Below are 14,666 nucleotides of genomic sequence, written 5' to 3' on the forward strand. Positions count from 1 at the left end.
AGCAGTTTCAGCCCTGATAGTGTTACTAGAAGATGAGATGCTTGCTTGTTGGGGAGTAAGTTTGGATGTACAATAATTGACTTAGTGCAACAGCCACGCACTGCTAGTACAGGTCCCTTGGATTGAGAGTAATCAGCATAGGAACTGTAACCAGCACCCATAACGTGTCCTGCAAGTTTTCTGACTTGTGCAGACATGAGCCTGGTGGGCCCTAACAAAGGAGCTGGTGGTTATTCAATTGTTATTAACTTCTTGTACTCCTCTCTGGAAATCCTTTAAAGGTCTGGTTTTGGTGTATCCCCTCCATTGCTCTATGGCAATAATAGAGAACTAGACTATCCCTATGAGATCAGTATCCACCGCCAACAACAGTCCTGACGTTTTCAGCAGCCAGACTTGCAATGTTGTGGGTTGGCCATGCCAGCTATAACCTTTCTCCTTCAGCAGCGAGTATTTGCTTTGCCAATGTGGCTGCACACCCTGATGCATTTCTCAATCATCCAAAGGCCACTATGTCAGGATTTTGAGAAGGTGGGAGCTTGAGAGAAGGAGCAAAAAGGCTGAGGGGAAATCTCACGAGCGAACTTACTTTGATCAGGAAATACTTGGGCCAAACTACATATTACACACGACTGCGACTGTATTTTTCATGAAGCTGAAAATCCACTTTGAGTGATAGAGGATCCACTTAAGGTGGATTTTAGACTGACTAGCTCTCTACCAAGGTGTATTTTTTCATAATGAAAAAAAGGGGCACTTTCTCACATACTGGCGTGTAACGTGTAGTCCTGCAGGCCTTTTGAGTGCATGAACATGGGCATTTTCCCTAGAATTTTTTGTTTAGCATGGATGCCAAAAAGAGGGTAAAGTGGCCCTCAGAACATCAGATTGCAGCTTAAAATCCAGTGCAATTTATTTGTAGCGATAAGCATTTGAAGGTACCAAACAGAGCAATATTTTTAATGAATTTTTAAACAAGGGATAGGAAGGTTGTAGGGAATTTTAAATCCAGAACAAACTGTGGAGGTCTCAAGTAGCATTCCCTTATTAGATTTCTGGGAATTAGTGGGCTCTTTTACTTGGCATTGTAAGAATTCTTTAAAACTGCATACTTCAAATTGACAGATTTGGTGAAAATTGAATCCAGATACTGCTGGATGTTGGTCGATGTATAAAAGATCAGTCTGGTTACTGAACTTTCCAGCATTACATTAAAAAAATACTTGAACATTTTACAAAGCATTTTCCCATTTAACTTTTTTTTTTGGTAATGTATTCTATTTAAGAGTTTGTGTGTGCTTTGTGGGTAAGTTTAATCTTTCCCTTCAACTTGAGCACTTTCATTGCTTGTTATTTTTATTACTGTTGACCTTAACATTTATTTTATATATATATATATATATTTTATAAATTGTAACAGCAATTTTTGTGAACATCTCTGCGCTATCTACTAGATTTCCTTCCCCTTGGTGAAGTAGGTGAACGGACTACAAGCTGGTTCTTGAGAAGGTTGTTCATTGGCACTTAGAGGAACATGCTAACAACACTGACATTTCTGGAGTGTGTTTTATTCTTTGGAGTCCATAGTCATGGCTCTTGTAAAATAATCACACAATCTGACCTGATTCAGGGCCAGTTCAGACGCTCTTACTCCCAGGAGATGTTACCACGTAGGGGAGAGAATGCATAATTCTTGGTGGACATCTCAGAAGTAAAATCTTGGAAGGATCGCTGCTATGTAGCTACACTGGCTCAGCTATTCCTTCTGTGCAGATGCATCCATATGAAAGCACCATCTGAAGATGGAGTGTCTGAATTCTTTCTTTTCGGTGGCAGTTATATCTCTGAGGCTAGCGGTTGCGGGTGACTTCCAATGTTTTTTTGGGGGGGGAAACACACACTTCCAGAAGATCGTTGGCAGCATTTATTAGTTGTCCCACCAGTTTTGTTATGCTGAGGATCTGACCTGCTGTGCAGCTTCCAGGAATCTATTATCTATGTTCTGATCTTGCCTAAGGCCACCTCCAAATTACACGGTTGTCCTAGAGAACTTATGGTAGAACTGTGTGGCAAATACTGTTACTGAAAATTCACTTGGATCCAGAGGAAATTAGGCCTCGTGGTACCCATGCTTTCAAGGAAAACCGATAACCCATATTGGCCACGAACAATGGTTATCCACATGAAGAGAGTACATAATTTTGGCCTTTAATTTGAAATGTGAGATTTGATTTCCCCCCACCCCACAAGCTAATCTGTGTAATACACTTTATGTGAACTTGGAAAGATAACCATGATGAGATATTTAAGTTGCACTGTGGGCCAAGAAGGGACTATTCAAGTGAATGATTCAGTAGCACCATTTTCATTATCCTGAGTGCAAAACCAACCAATAGTCTGACTTGTAAAAAGGGTTTCAGAGAAGCAAACACGTAGCGTCAAACACATGCTTTGGTGGCAGTTGGCTTGTGCCTCATTGCTGGAACAATTTGGGAAAAAAAATGCTTTATTTTGCAGCTGATGTGGCTTCTTTCTGGTTTTTGCCTCAGCAATACTGTACACAATTTGTTGTTTCACTTTATTGTATCTCTTGGACAGTATCACAATAAAAACTTTCTGTTGTTTTGTTGAATGTCACTTTTTCTTTTCCTCCCTGCTTTGGGCTGGGTTCAGTCCCCAAACGAGCTAAGCGAGTCGTATTTGCTTCGTGGGAGAGCAGATTGATTTACGGCGGATTGAGGTTTTGCCCCCACGTTTCAGAAGAGGTAGCTTTGGGTGTTTGAAAAAGGGCTCCTGTTCGTTTCTCCCCGCCTCCCTCCCAGTGTGTTGAAGCAGCACAAAGGCCGATTGTCACAAACTGCTGCTGATCTGGCAGAAAGACCCCCTTTCTTTCACTGAGGCTCCAACCTGGAGGTGATGATATACAGGCCAAGAATTAGGAGAAACAGCTGTGGGTACAATCAACACAATGATTGGCACCGTTAACTTCTGCTCGCCAACATAGGCAGCCAAGCACGGTCTCTCCGATGACGTTTCTTTTCCCCCCTTATCTCGTCCCTCCATCCGATAATCTGCATTCTGTGGCAACTCAATGTGCTTGGTCCTCATTGAACTTCTGCCTGTATTGTTTGAGAGCTTGCCCTGTCCCCAGGCCGCAGACACTTTCCTTTGGCGTGTGAGCCAAGCTGTGTCCCAATGGACAAAGAACTGAAGTAGTGACCGATACAATTTTAATCCTTTGCGTAAGTACCAAATTGGCCTGTAGGTGGTAAATAATATCCAATATCACGGTAAGATTTCTTAGCCCGCTGGTAAGTATAGAGAGAAGGTGGGGACTGGCCAATTCAGAACAAGGATAGCCCAAACACAAAAAATGGGTCTGCCGAAGACCAGATGCAAAGATGTAGATATAATGAAGACTTTAGTGCATGCCAGTTCATTTTCCTCCTTGCTCTTAATTCAACTTAGGGCTGTCTCTGTTCACACTTGGTCGACCAAAGGATTTGACATCACTTCCAGTCCAGAGATGGTCATCACAGGAAAGGAGGTAAGCATTCAGTGTATGTCCTTAATGAGTGCAAGGGCACCCAGATCAGAGGAATTATCTTCCGGTTTTTACTTGCCCCTCCTTTGTTTTTCCACGCTGAATATTCATTTTCTGATAATCTTTAAGAAATTATTTTAGGAATCATGCACTAAAAGGGGGAGTCTTCTATATAAAATTAGAACTTCTCAATAAAACATAAATAATGTAACCTACATAACCTCTCCTAATAGGAATGACTCATTCTGTGATACACTTTGCTCTAGACATTAAAAGCTTTGTTAAATGTTCTTTATGGAGAACTGTTACAGCCACTAATGGTCCTGCTACTGTGCTTTCAGACATCTTTGTCCCAGAATGATTTCCAGGTTCTTATTTATGTTATCTTCCTCCGTCATGCCCGCACACATCCCATAGAAACCATAAATGGTTGGAACAACTCCATGCAGAGTATTATAGGTTTCTCTTGAGTGTAGTACTAACAAACTTAATGTAAGTTTCCTTGGGGGGACCTTGACCAGCCGTAGCCCTGTGTGCTATCAGGAAATGGTCATCTCAATGACTCAGAACATTTACCATTAACAACCAGCTCCATGTATGGTTGGTTCTGCCCATTCAGTCACCTAAACACTGAAGTCAAGACCTCATTGTGAAAGAAGCCGCAACTAAACCAGCAACACTTCCGATGTTTAGAAGTCATTAATAGTTTTAAGTGGAATGGTACGTGGTGAATCATATTCTCTCCTTTGCTCATCATAAGAACAGCTGATGTGGAGGGCACTGCCCTATTTTTGATGTAAAGCAGACATGAGCAATCTCTTGGCATGGCCAAGTTTTTTTGTTTCTTTGCTTTTTGGGCTCTGGGGCCGAGCCAGATGATTCGGATTACGTATTTCCCTTTTTCCCTCTTGGGGATCAGATTCGTTGGCTTAGATCCCAGCTATTGTGTATTTTCCGTCTCACAGTGGTCTGGCCCTACTTTGGCCATCGCATCACAACCGAAACAGGTGCTGGTTGCCCATTCCTGATGTATGGAACTGGGATGCACCATCTCCCTTTGTTGCAGTAAGAATAACTATGGATAAACCTACATCTGCTCCGAAGATGAAGACCACTTTGATCCTCGAACACCAGAAATGCTCAGTGAGTTTTCCTGAATAACGCAGCAGCTTTCCCTCTCTTCATTTTAACGCAGCTGCCAACGAGATGCAGAATGTAATTCCCCCCTCCCCCATCCCACCCCACCCCAAATCCTCACATTTTAGAAACAGGAAAGCCACTGTGTTCTTAATTTGGATCTAGTTGCCACCAGGAGCTCGAAATGTACCAAGCCTGGTGGGTGAAGGCTCTGCTTGGGGGAGAAGGTGCCTGTCAGCCAGTGATGAGATAGGCAAGTGAAGTGGAATTCACTGCTTTTCAAAGGAGACAGTTGCGCACAAAGCTGTGAGTCACTACATGTTGCATAAGCCTCAGGTGAGATATGAACGATCTCTCAGTTTCACATAATTCCTCATCGGTGAGCAAAAAAGTCCCTAAACAATTTCCCCCTCTAGTTCGGCGTGGCTTTCTGCTAATCGTTCTGACTGTAGAGTCATCGCCCAGCCCATCACGTCTCTTTTTCTGTTGGTCTGAAAACCAGTTTGCAGAAAACGAGATTGTTTTTCGCTTAAAACATACCTCCTTCATAAATTTAGGTAATTCTGAACTTGGCAAGTTTTGCCAACCTTTCAGCTTTGTCAACTTCCTTCCACCTCTTGTCCTGCTCCTTCTTTCTATTGCTATACACACACAAAACTGCAATCGTTTCTTCAAAAGAGCCCTAGCTCCCTGTTGTGAATCTTGGAAATTATGGCCGACTCATTTTCTGGCAATAAAATTTGGGCGGGGGCGGGGAATCCCACATTGGCAGGCCTCTGGGAAAAAAACAAAAAAGCCCAAATGGATAATCAGGAGCAAATGAAAATATAAAGCTTTAATGAAAAATATTTCATATAATTTAGCCTGTTTACAACTTCTGTGACACGGGAACTTGCGTGCAAAAGAATGTTGCCGGAGTTAATTTTCAAAGATAACTTTTCAAATTTACTCAGATGATGTATGTGTACATACACACACACTTTTTAAAAATCTCAGCAAATCACTGAACAGTCCAAGAAAAATCCACTGACTGGTTGGGGTGCAGTGGGCACAATCTCTATCCAGACAGCACAGACCCCCATACACTGTATACAAAGGCAACTTCTATTTTAGGTTGGCTCGGTAGAACAAGTTGCAATTCTCGTTTTAGTTGGGAGAGTGAATGGAATTGATTGTCATCTTTGATGGCGACCTCCTCCTGCTAGAGAACATTCATCAATGGGATCATCGCAGAAGGAAAAGTAGTGGGTGGGGAGGAGTTAAAAAAAAAAAACACTTTCTGTGCTTTAGCTTGGATGCTGCTGGATTACCTACAAACAGGGATGTGAGAGGCATAAGAACGTTTGTGCTGGGCCAAGACTCAGTGCCCCTATTCCTGGCCTTGTCAGGTTGAGTGGCAAACTCGAGGGGTCTGGTGACCTCCAGATGTGCAGGTTCCCAGAATGCCCAAGCTGGATGGCATGTGCTTGCAATTGCAGGAGTGGACTGAACCAGGCCGTACCCCTTGCACACATCTGTGCGCCATTTTGAGGTGCAGCAACTGAGCACACAAACTGACGCACTCTGCACTGTGGTGGAGACAAGGAACTAAGCACTGCACGAAAGCATCGCCGTGAAAGTTTACCTGAAGGGCAGTGATTAAAAAGGGGGCTAAAAATATGGCCCTTTTGCTGACAGGCTGCCGTTTGCAGAAGGTGCTTCGACCTTTCCTTGCTGTTTTGCCTTTCTTCAAATAGGCCCTTCCCAGTTACTATTCTCTGCTCAACCACCCACCCACCCACCTGTATTCCTCTCCATTAACAAGCAACGCATCACTTACAGGCTTCCACGTTTAAGATTAGGCTCCACCCAGGGTCTAGAAATCCCTCTGTGCTCCCAAAGAAGATGGCTTAATTCCCCAAAGGGGATGAGATAACACGGGCTGGCTGGATTAGGCCAATGAGCCAGAGGCTTAAAGCCACGGGGAGTTTCCCTAGAGTGTCCTCAACGGGCTGGAATATCTTTATGCTGCAGATCAAAGGAGGTGGGGCAACGGCTCTTCAGTAGCTAAGGAATACTGGAGCGAAGCTGTGGAATGGATGGATGTAGCTTTTTTTAAGCAGGCATCTCACCAAACAGCAGTTGGGGATCTTCCACCACTTGCTCTAAAGCAGCGTTTCTCAACCCTGGCAGCTTGAAGATGGGTGGACTTCAACTCCCAGAATTCCCCAGCCAGCAACGCTGGCTGGGGAATTCTGGGAGTTGGAGTCCACCCATCTTCAAGCTGCCAAGGTTGAGAAACGCTGCTTTAAAGCAAAGATAGTGGCTTGGAATTATATTTCTAAGAGGGAAGTCACCAGGTTGCAGAGGCCAGCTGCTGTTGCAGGAACATCTAGGCAGCTGTTCAGAACGGCGGACCGGGAGGCACAATTTGGGAAGGATTGTGCTTTGCGATCAAAACTGAGTGCTGCCTTCTCTTCCCAAACTTGTCCATCAGCCATTCAACTGTGAAGTGGAGCCCCTCTCCTTCCTTCGGTTTGGGTCACACTCCGCTGAAATCTGCCGATTTTCCAGAGTCACCCTTGACTTACAGGCCACTCAGCGAAAAGCCACGTCTTTCTCCAAAGGACTTGACAACCGACAAACGGCTGCCAGGGAAATGCTATGAAGGGGAAGAATATTGTGGAGGGTCTGATTTTTTTGCGACAGCAGCAGAGGCGCAAACCGGATCTTCTCCATTTGTGGGCGGTTTGGAGCTGGTCCTCCCTTGTGGGCTACCAAGAGCTGAAGTCTCCAAACCCTCCACTTTTCTTCTCCTTCTTGGCAACTATGCTGGTGGATGGCCCATCTTCTGCTGCTCGCTTCCTGTAACACAAAAGGCAGAGTCCCAAGTCACCCACCTTCCTGGGAGGTAGACCACACTCCAAAAGAGACACTGGCTTAAGGCTCTCCAAAGAGAATGGGAGAGAGGAGCCGAAAGTCAATTTCGTCCTTGCCTTCCACTTTTAAGTAGCACAAATGACCTGGATTTCCCCTACTTATGGCCATTAGAAAATAAAAGCCTTTCCACCTCATCTTTCATAGGAACCTGGTCTGGGAAATTAATTAAGGAAAGTTCTAACACTGATTTAAAGTGGAGGTCAAGAGAAGCAGAAGCCAATCACCTTAAATTATCTGGCCTTCTACTAATCTCACTGGCACTATGGAGGTTTCCACTGGGGCAAATTGATATTTTCTCTCTCTCTTTTTTTAAAGTAGGCAGGGAGAGATTTCTAAATGCCTTTTCAACATCTCAGGACTTTGGCAATGAAGAGTTCTCCCTGCTCCCTCTAGGCCAGGGGCTTTTAACTTGGGGTCTGTGGATAGATTTCAGAGGGCTCCAACTTCATTTTCATTACCCCGTAACTGAAATGTAGTTTTTCATTCAATAATGTGTGTAGGCCACAAAGTAATGTGTAGCCTTTAGAGTCCAAAAACATTGGTTAACTTTGAAGGGGCCCATGGCACAAAAGGGTTAATAACTTTAGGGTTAGGGTTAGGGACGCGGTGGCGCTGCGGGTTAAACCGCTGAGCTGCTGAGCTTGCCGATCGGAAGGTCGGCGGTTCGAATCCGTGTGACGGGGTGAGCTCCCGTTGCTAGTCCCAGCTCCTGCCAACCTAGTGGTTCGAAAACATGCCAATGTGAGTAGATTAATAAGCACCGCTTCGGCGGGCAGGTAACGGCATTCTGTTTAGTCATGCCGGCCACATGACCACGGAAGTGTCTATGGACAAACGCCGGCTCTTCGGCTTTGAAACGGAGATGAGCACCGCCCCCTAGAGTCGGACACGACTGGACTTCATGTCAAGGGAAACATTTACCTTTTTTAGGGTCGAAAAACAAATTTCAACCCCACATTTCCATTCTCTTTCGAGCCGCCCTCCCTCTTTCCCATGCCTTGCTCAAATCTTAACACACCTTCTCCTGGGTTTTCAGCTAAGATGCATTGAGTTCCACCAAATGAAAAGTCGAGTCCCAATACAGGGTGTTTCTAAATGGGCCATCTGCTTTGTGAGCCAAAGACTGGCAGTTTCTATAGAGCAGAGACCTTTCACTGCCTGAACCCACAGAAGAGCGTTTATGCAAGATCCAAATGACCAACTGGGCAGAAGGTGTTTTTCTATGTAGCAGACATACGCAGTATTGCTTTATTTCCCCATAGAAAGGAACCCAGAAACTCTAAAATGTAAAAAGCAGCAGGAACTTACATGGCTGCTATATTGATGTACTTCCCAACCCCCGCACGGTAAGTTTTTGGTGCGTGATGCTCCTTCTTTGGGACGTCTTTGATCTCCCCCTTCATTGCCTCCTCTTCCTGCTGGGCCTTCTCCCTTTCTTTAGCAACCTTTGAGAAAGTGAACAGAGCCAGATCAGTCTTCCAAAATAGCACAGGTTTCAAACAGGCCACAGAGCATGGTTGGGCTGAAAGCTGAGACGGGCAACTGTTGCACAAAGGTCTCCTATCTCCTTGTCCTCTGTCTGTTGCTTCCTCATTTCGGAGGAAGGAAGCCAAGATAGGCCATGACAGAAACAACACGAAGACAGGACTACTACTGAATGCGGGGGGTGCTGCCTAGGAAGCTGATGGATTCTGAACAAGGCAAGGCATTTCTTGGCAATACCTGAACGATTAACCGTCCTCCCTAGAAATAAAGTTTCTGCAGAAGCTGGAGGCGGGAGCCATGCTGGCAGGCAAAGAACAAGATGGAATTAAGCTAGGCTGCAGCAACTGCAATACGTTACTGGTCTCACTGATGTCAGGTCATGGGCTGGCCTGCTCCACTAGCTTCAGGGGGGCAGAGATGAACTGCCTGGCCCAAAGCTTTTCCCACCTCGTTGAACAGGAGAACTGGCCTTAAACACTGCTTTTCAATAGTGATGTGGTCAAGAACTGAGACAGAAGGCCAGAAAACGATTGGATGCTTGATTTCTGCAACTTTAATTTTGCCACTCTTATGTAGCTTCCCCAAACAGCTTTCAAAAATGGAAGCCTTGGGCAGGCTAGCCCCAAACAAATGAGAACGGGAGAGCATTGGCCAGTTGTAGGGCCCTCTTCAAGAAAGCCAGAAATGCCTTTTGGGAAGGAGAAGGAGGTCCATCTAGACCAGGTTTCTCAACCAGGGTTCAGTGGAACCCTTGGGTTCCACAAGAGGTCACTAGGGGTTCCCTGGGAGACCATGACTTATTTACAAAAAATCATGACTTATTTTAAATTCGGGCAACTTCACATTAAAAAGGCAAGTTTCATTCTTTATTTTCAATTTAAGAACACTGCTGATGCATCTAGACAGGCCTACCCATGAAACGAATATAATAATTTTGTAACTTCTGGCCTATTTTTGTGCCTGAAGGTGCAGGGGTTCCCCGAGGCCTAGAAAATATTTCAAGGGTTCCTCCAGGGTCAAAAGGTTGAGAAAGGCTGATCTAGAGAACATCCTGTTGCCTGTAGAGGCCCCAGAATGATGCTGCCAAGAAGCAGAGACTTAAAAAATAACTGCGGTTTTTCCTCCCCTCCCACCAAAATCTGGCCTTGAGAAAAAAGATGCTTCAGAATATGATGGCTGTCTTCTTGGCTACCATAATTCACTCTTGGGACTCGGGGGCCTTTCAGCATCCTGTTTTCCCAGGGGGCACCCAAGATTCCTTGCGAAAGCTCAGATTTAGGACAGAAGGGCAGAGCACAGCCTTTCCCTCCCTTTTCCTTCATGTACAGAAGTATCTGTGGCCGATAGTTTTTGATAGAACGGAACGCTGATTACTTACTGCTACAGCTTGTAATGCAAAAATTCCAGTCTCTCTCTCTCTCTCTCTCTCTTTCCCACCCCCCAAAGAAACAAACACCTATAATAAATAAAGAGAATTTGGGAGAGTGAAGGGTACGCAAGTGGCATGCCGTCGGTTTTCTTCTTGAACTCTTTCCATACACAAGTCAATGCTGTTGCTTCCTGTTCTCACCTGAGCATCTGCTTCTTCGTACGGATCAACAAAAACAGTGGTTGACTCAATTTTTATTTCCTCCTAAGAAAAGAGAACGGGGGGGGGGGGGAAACAAATTGCACAGGCTTGTTTCTTGGCGCAAAGTTGAAAGGGGGAAACGTGCCCAAGGCCGTTTCAGCCCTGGACTTTTTCAGTTTGATTTCTGCCACACGACACTGACCTTGGGGCGATCCGTTTTGGGGTCGCTCTCCACGTTCTCCATCGCAGTGAGCGTCTCAAACCCACCAACCACTCTGGGGAGAGGAAGACAAACCCACATGGAAAAGAGAGAGATGGAAAAGCCAGCTCTTCCCCCCCACCCCGATTTCTTCGAAACTCAAGAGCTGGTCTGCCAAACTCAGGTAGGAAACAGAAGGCTGCTCAGCGGTAGCCTTCAGAAGTCAAAGAGAAACCGTAAGCACTAAATGGAAGATAGCTGGGGTGTTTAAAGTTGTTTCGTTTATTAACGCCAATGACGGATTCAGGATCCAAAGACTTTGGGGAATGCAGCTTCCCTTCCTTCAAATCTTTCAGAGAAGCTGGGGGGCGGGGTGAGACAAAATTTTAACTGCCCAAAGGAGACGCCACGGCAGTATCTTCTGCGGATCCCACCACTTTTCTTGTCTAAAAACAGGCTGAAAGATGGGTCTCCTTCTGGCGTGGGGGTTTCTTCCCAACTTCCATCCAGCTATTTTTCAAAGTTCGCAAGCTGTTCTTTCGTTCCATGGGCCAGCTGGGATGCGAACGTTTTACCTTTCTTTTGGAAGCGGGTCTGAGCTAGCCATGGAAAAAGACGTGCTGCAAACTCTGACCCTACCACTTACTGTTAAAAAAAAAAAAAAAGGTCTGCTTGGAATTCTGTCTGGATTACGGCCAGTTCTCCGTTCGGGATTGGGAGATAAATACTTTATTACTGATTTGAATTTATCAGCCAAATAATATGTCAAAATAAAAGCAACAGCATATTCGTTCTCCTTGCTTTGAAACCTGCCGGGGGGGGGGGGGGGATAAAACTCTTCAGGGTCGGCTTTTCAGACCAGCTGTTATGCAAATTATTTCCATGAAGCCGAGAAAACCCAAGGTGGCCCCCTTTTCCCCCTGACAATAGATTTTCTGCTCATTGTTGAAGACTGAAAACCCATCTGACATTTTTAATTGTCCCTGGAGGGCATTTAGGATATAAAGCTTGGAAGCTCCCCTCACAATTAACTTGAATATCTTCTTTTCGGGGTGTGTGTGTGTGTGTGTCTCTAATTAGCCCTTGAGATCATTCGAAACATTCAGACCACCACATGCTGCAAAACTCAAGACCCTCATTTTTTTCTGTACCACTGTCCTTGCCACAATTTTATTCAAAAAGAAGTTTAAAAAAAAAGTAACATAGATGGGTTGACATCTGAACTAATCAAAAGCAGAGAGAAATACACTGTTACGAAAAATCCTGCTGTGAAACACAATCTAGAAAAATTGAGTGGACAGGCCCTTCCCCCTCCTCGTGCCAGCAGCATCTGCAGCGCACGTTTAAGAGAAAGGCGACGTCGCCATACAGCGCCCCAATAAAGTCTCTCTTCCAACACAGGAATGCAAAGGTCTTCCCTACCGCTTTGCTTTCAGCCTTTTCAGTCCCCCTTTGAAAAAACACGCTGCTCAACAAGGCAGATTTTAGTAATCAGTTTAGTAGCATGATGCAGACAAAGACAAAATCCAGGGTCAAAGTAGTCAAAACTGGTAGGGCAGATCAGGATGCTTGGAGAAAAGCAGGTCAGTGTTTCAACAAGGGAAGGAACAGGTGCAGTTTGCCCTTTAGAAAATAAGCTCTTCCTTCCCACCTTTGCTCCTCGATACAATTTTTGGCCTGACCCGTGTTCCTTTTCTCCCCTTCTCGTACTTAACAGTCTAGGTTGCTGCTTAGAACAATATACACCAGGCGTGTGTTAATATGCAGAGAATCCTCACTTAATCACCATGTGTTTTGTTTGTTTGTTTGCTTATTAAATTTCTCTGCCACCCATCTTGTACACGACGACTCCGGGCATTTAGTGATGAAAAAACTGACTTACGACCAGTCCTCACACTTACGACCGTTGTAGCATCCCCAAGGTCATGTGCACATGAGACGGGCGCTTGGCAACCACTTCGCATTTTTGACCGTCGCAGCATCCCGTGGTCATGTGATTTTTTTTTTACCTTCTCTGCCAGCTTCTGGCAAGTAAAATCAATAGGGAACTGTGCGATTCGCTTAACAACCATGTGGTTCACTTAGCGCCAGCAGTGGCTCACTTAATGACCGCCACAGAAAAGATAGTAAAATGGGGTTGGCTTTGCTTAATGACCGCTTTGCTTAGCAACCAAAATTCCAGTCCCAATTGCGGTTGTTAAGCAAGGACTACCTGTACTTTCATGTAAGCCAAGCTGTTTAAACCTCCCTCTGCCTAACTGTCGACTTGGGGAGCAGGTGGTTGTGGTTTTGTGACTGTAATAAGGGCAATCTCATCAGCAGTCGTGATGACTGGCTAGGACAAGGGAACAGATGTTAACTTGGCCTTGCGAGAGTTACAGGGTCCGACCAATCGGCCCCCTGCAGAATTGGCTTTTTCATTATTGGAAGGTTGAACTTCGGATCACAAAAGAACGGCCCCTGATCCATACCAGGCCGAGTACTCAAATTACTGTCTGTACAGATTCCGCGCTGTTGGACCTTTCAAGCCAGCTCCGATGGGGACAACAAGGACAGCTCTTATTTACATATGGCGGAACACTGGTTTCTAAAGAACTCTCAATAAAACAATCACTGCATTGGTAAGCGTGCTTGTGAATTTGAGCTATTTTATGGCTGAGGGCACTTGCAAATCCTAGTTTTCTCCAGCCCCCCTCCCCCCGCTTTAAAAATAAACTGGTTGCTACAATGCCTGCTATTAAGATAACTATGAAATGTTCCATACGAAACAGTTAAATCATTTGGTTTACCTTCCAAATATGGTGTGCTTCTTGTCCAGGTACGCACAGGAGCGGAATGTAATGAAGCTGGTAGGAAGAAAAAAAGCATGTCATAAAATGAATACATCAAGAGCTTCCAAAAACTAGGGAATTGCAGCGACCCAAACAGCTGTGGCTTGCCTCCGCCAAATTGTACTGGCTCCAGGAAGACACACACCTATCTTAGCAGATGGAATGGCAGAGAGTGGGAACAAAGCTTCAACCTTTCCAGTTGAATCTGAAAAAATTCTAAAACGGGCACTGATCGTCTGTTATCATAGAACCGGCTCTGCAATCGGTTGCTTCGGAAATCCAATACAAGATGCCAGGCCCATGACTTGGTTGATTAAGGTTTAATTCACGGCATTCTCAAAAGTGTGCATTTTACACATGACGAGATGCAGGGGGGAGCCAAAGGCCTCTCCAGAAACTACTGAATTTCAGTCCGCAGCGATTGCACCCCTGCCATTCCTCCAGTTATCTGCTGCACTGCTTGTGGGATGGCAGGGCTGCATGCAAACTTAGGCGCGTAAAATAAAACAAGGTACGAATCTGGGGAGGGATAATTCTGGCAACCTCCTAGGTCCTGCGTGTCTAGAAGACCACCTAGAGGCCCACTGTTAACAGCCCATGGCATCAGCCAACTCTTAAAAATAAAAGGCCATTAGAGGCACTGGAAAACTGTCTTGGGAGGTTACTTGTCCAGTCTCTAAAGAAAGACTGGCAGAGACTGCTTACAAAGAATAAGGTTCGACAAATTGTTGTTGTTAAAATCTTCTTCTGGATGGTTCTCAAGGTTAATGACAAAGTACAAGGCGCAAACATTAAGCAGATGAAGTTAAAAGCAGCTTCAGGGCTGGCTCCAACCTGGAGAAGACTTCTCACTCTGAATGACTGAGAAGTCTTCTCCAGGTTGAAGCCAACCCTGAAGCTGTTTCCGGGTCCCCCAGGTGGGACCATGCTATGAAAGCAGAAGAGTCAAGTCACCACTATGAAAGCAGAAGAGTCAAGTCA

General features: G+C 45.2%; 1 protein-coding gene across 1 annotated transcript in view; it reads right to left on the bottom strand.

Moving 5' to 3' along the window:
• Window positions 1-5,503: 5,503 nt before the first annotated feature.
• Window positions 5,504-14,666, bottom strand: part of PPIL2 (peptidylprolyl isomerase like 2) — a 51,173-nt gene continuing 42,010 nt past the window's right edge. The window contains exons 16-20 of the mRNA XM_063315453.1: window positions 13,644-13,700; window positions 10,858-10,930; window positions 10,656-10,718; window positions 8,909-9,045; window positions 5,504-7,525 (exon numbers count right to left, since the gene is read on the bottom strand). Of these exons, the coding sequence (XP_063171523.1) occupies window positions 7,435-7,525; window positions 8,909-9,045; window positions 10,656-10,718; window positions 10,858-10,930; window positions 13,644-13,700 (421 nt within the window). The 3' untranslated portion in view covers window positions 5,504-7,434. The remainder of the gene's footprint in view (window positions 7,526-8,908; window positions 9,046-10,655; window positions 10,719-10,857; window positions 10,931-13,643; window positions 13,701-14,666) is intronic.

This window comes from Candoia aspera, chromosome 15, assembly GCF_035149785.1.
Source record: "Candoia aspera isolate rCanAsp1 chromosome 15, rCanAsp1.hap2, whole genome shotgun sequence".
NCBI classification, from domain to species: domain Eukaryota; kingdom Metazoa; phylum Chordata; class Lepidosauria; order Squamata; family Boidae; genus Candoia; species Candoia aspera.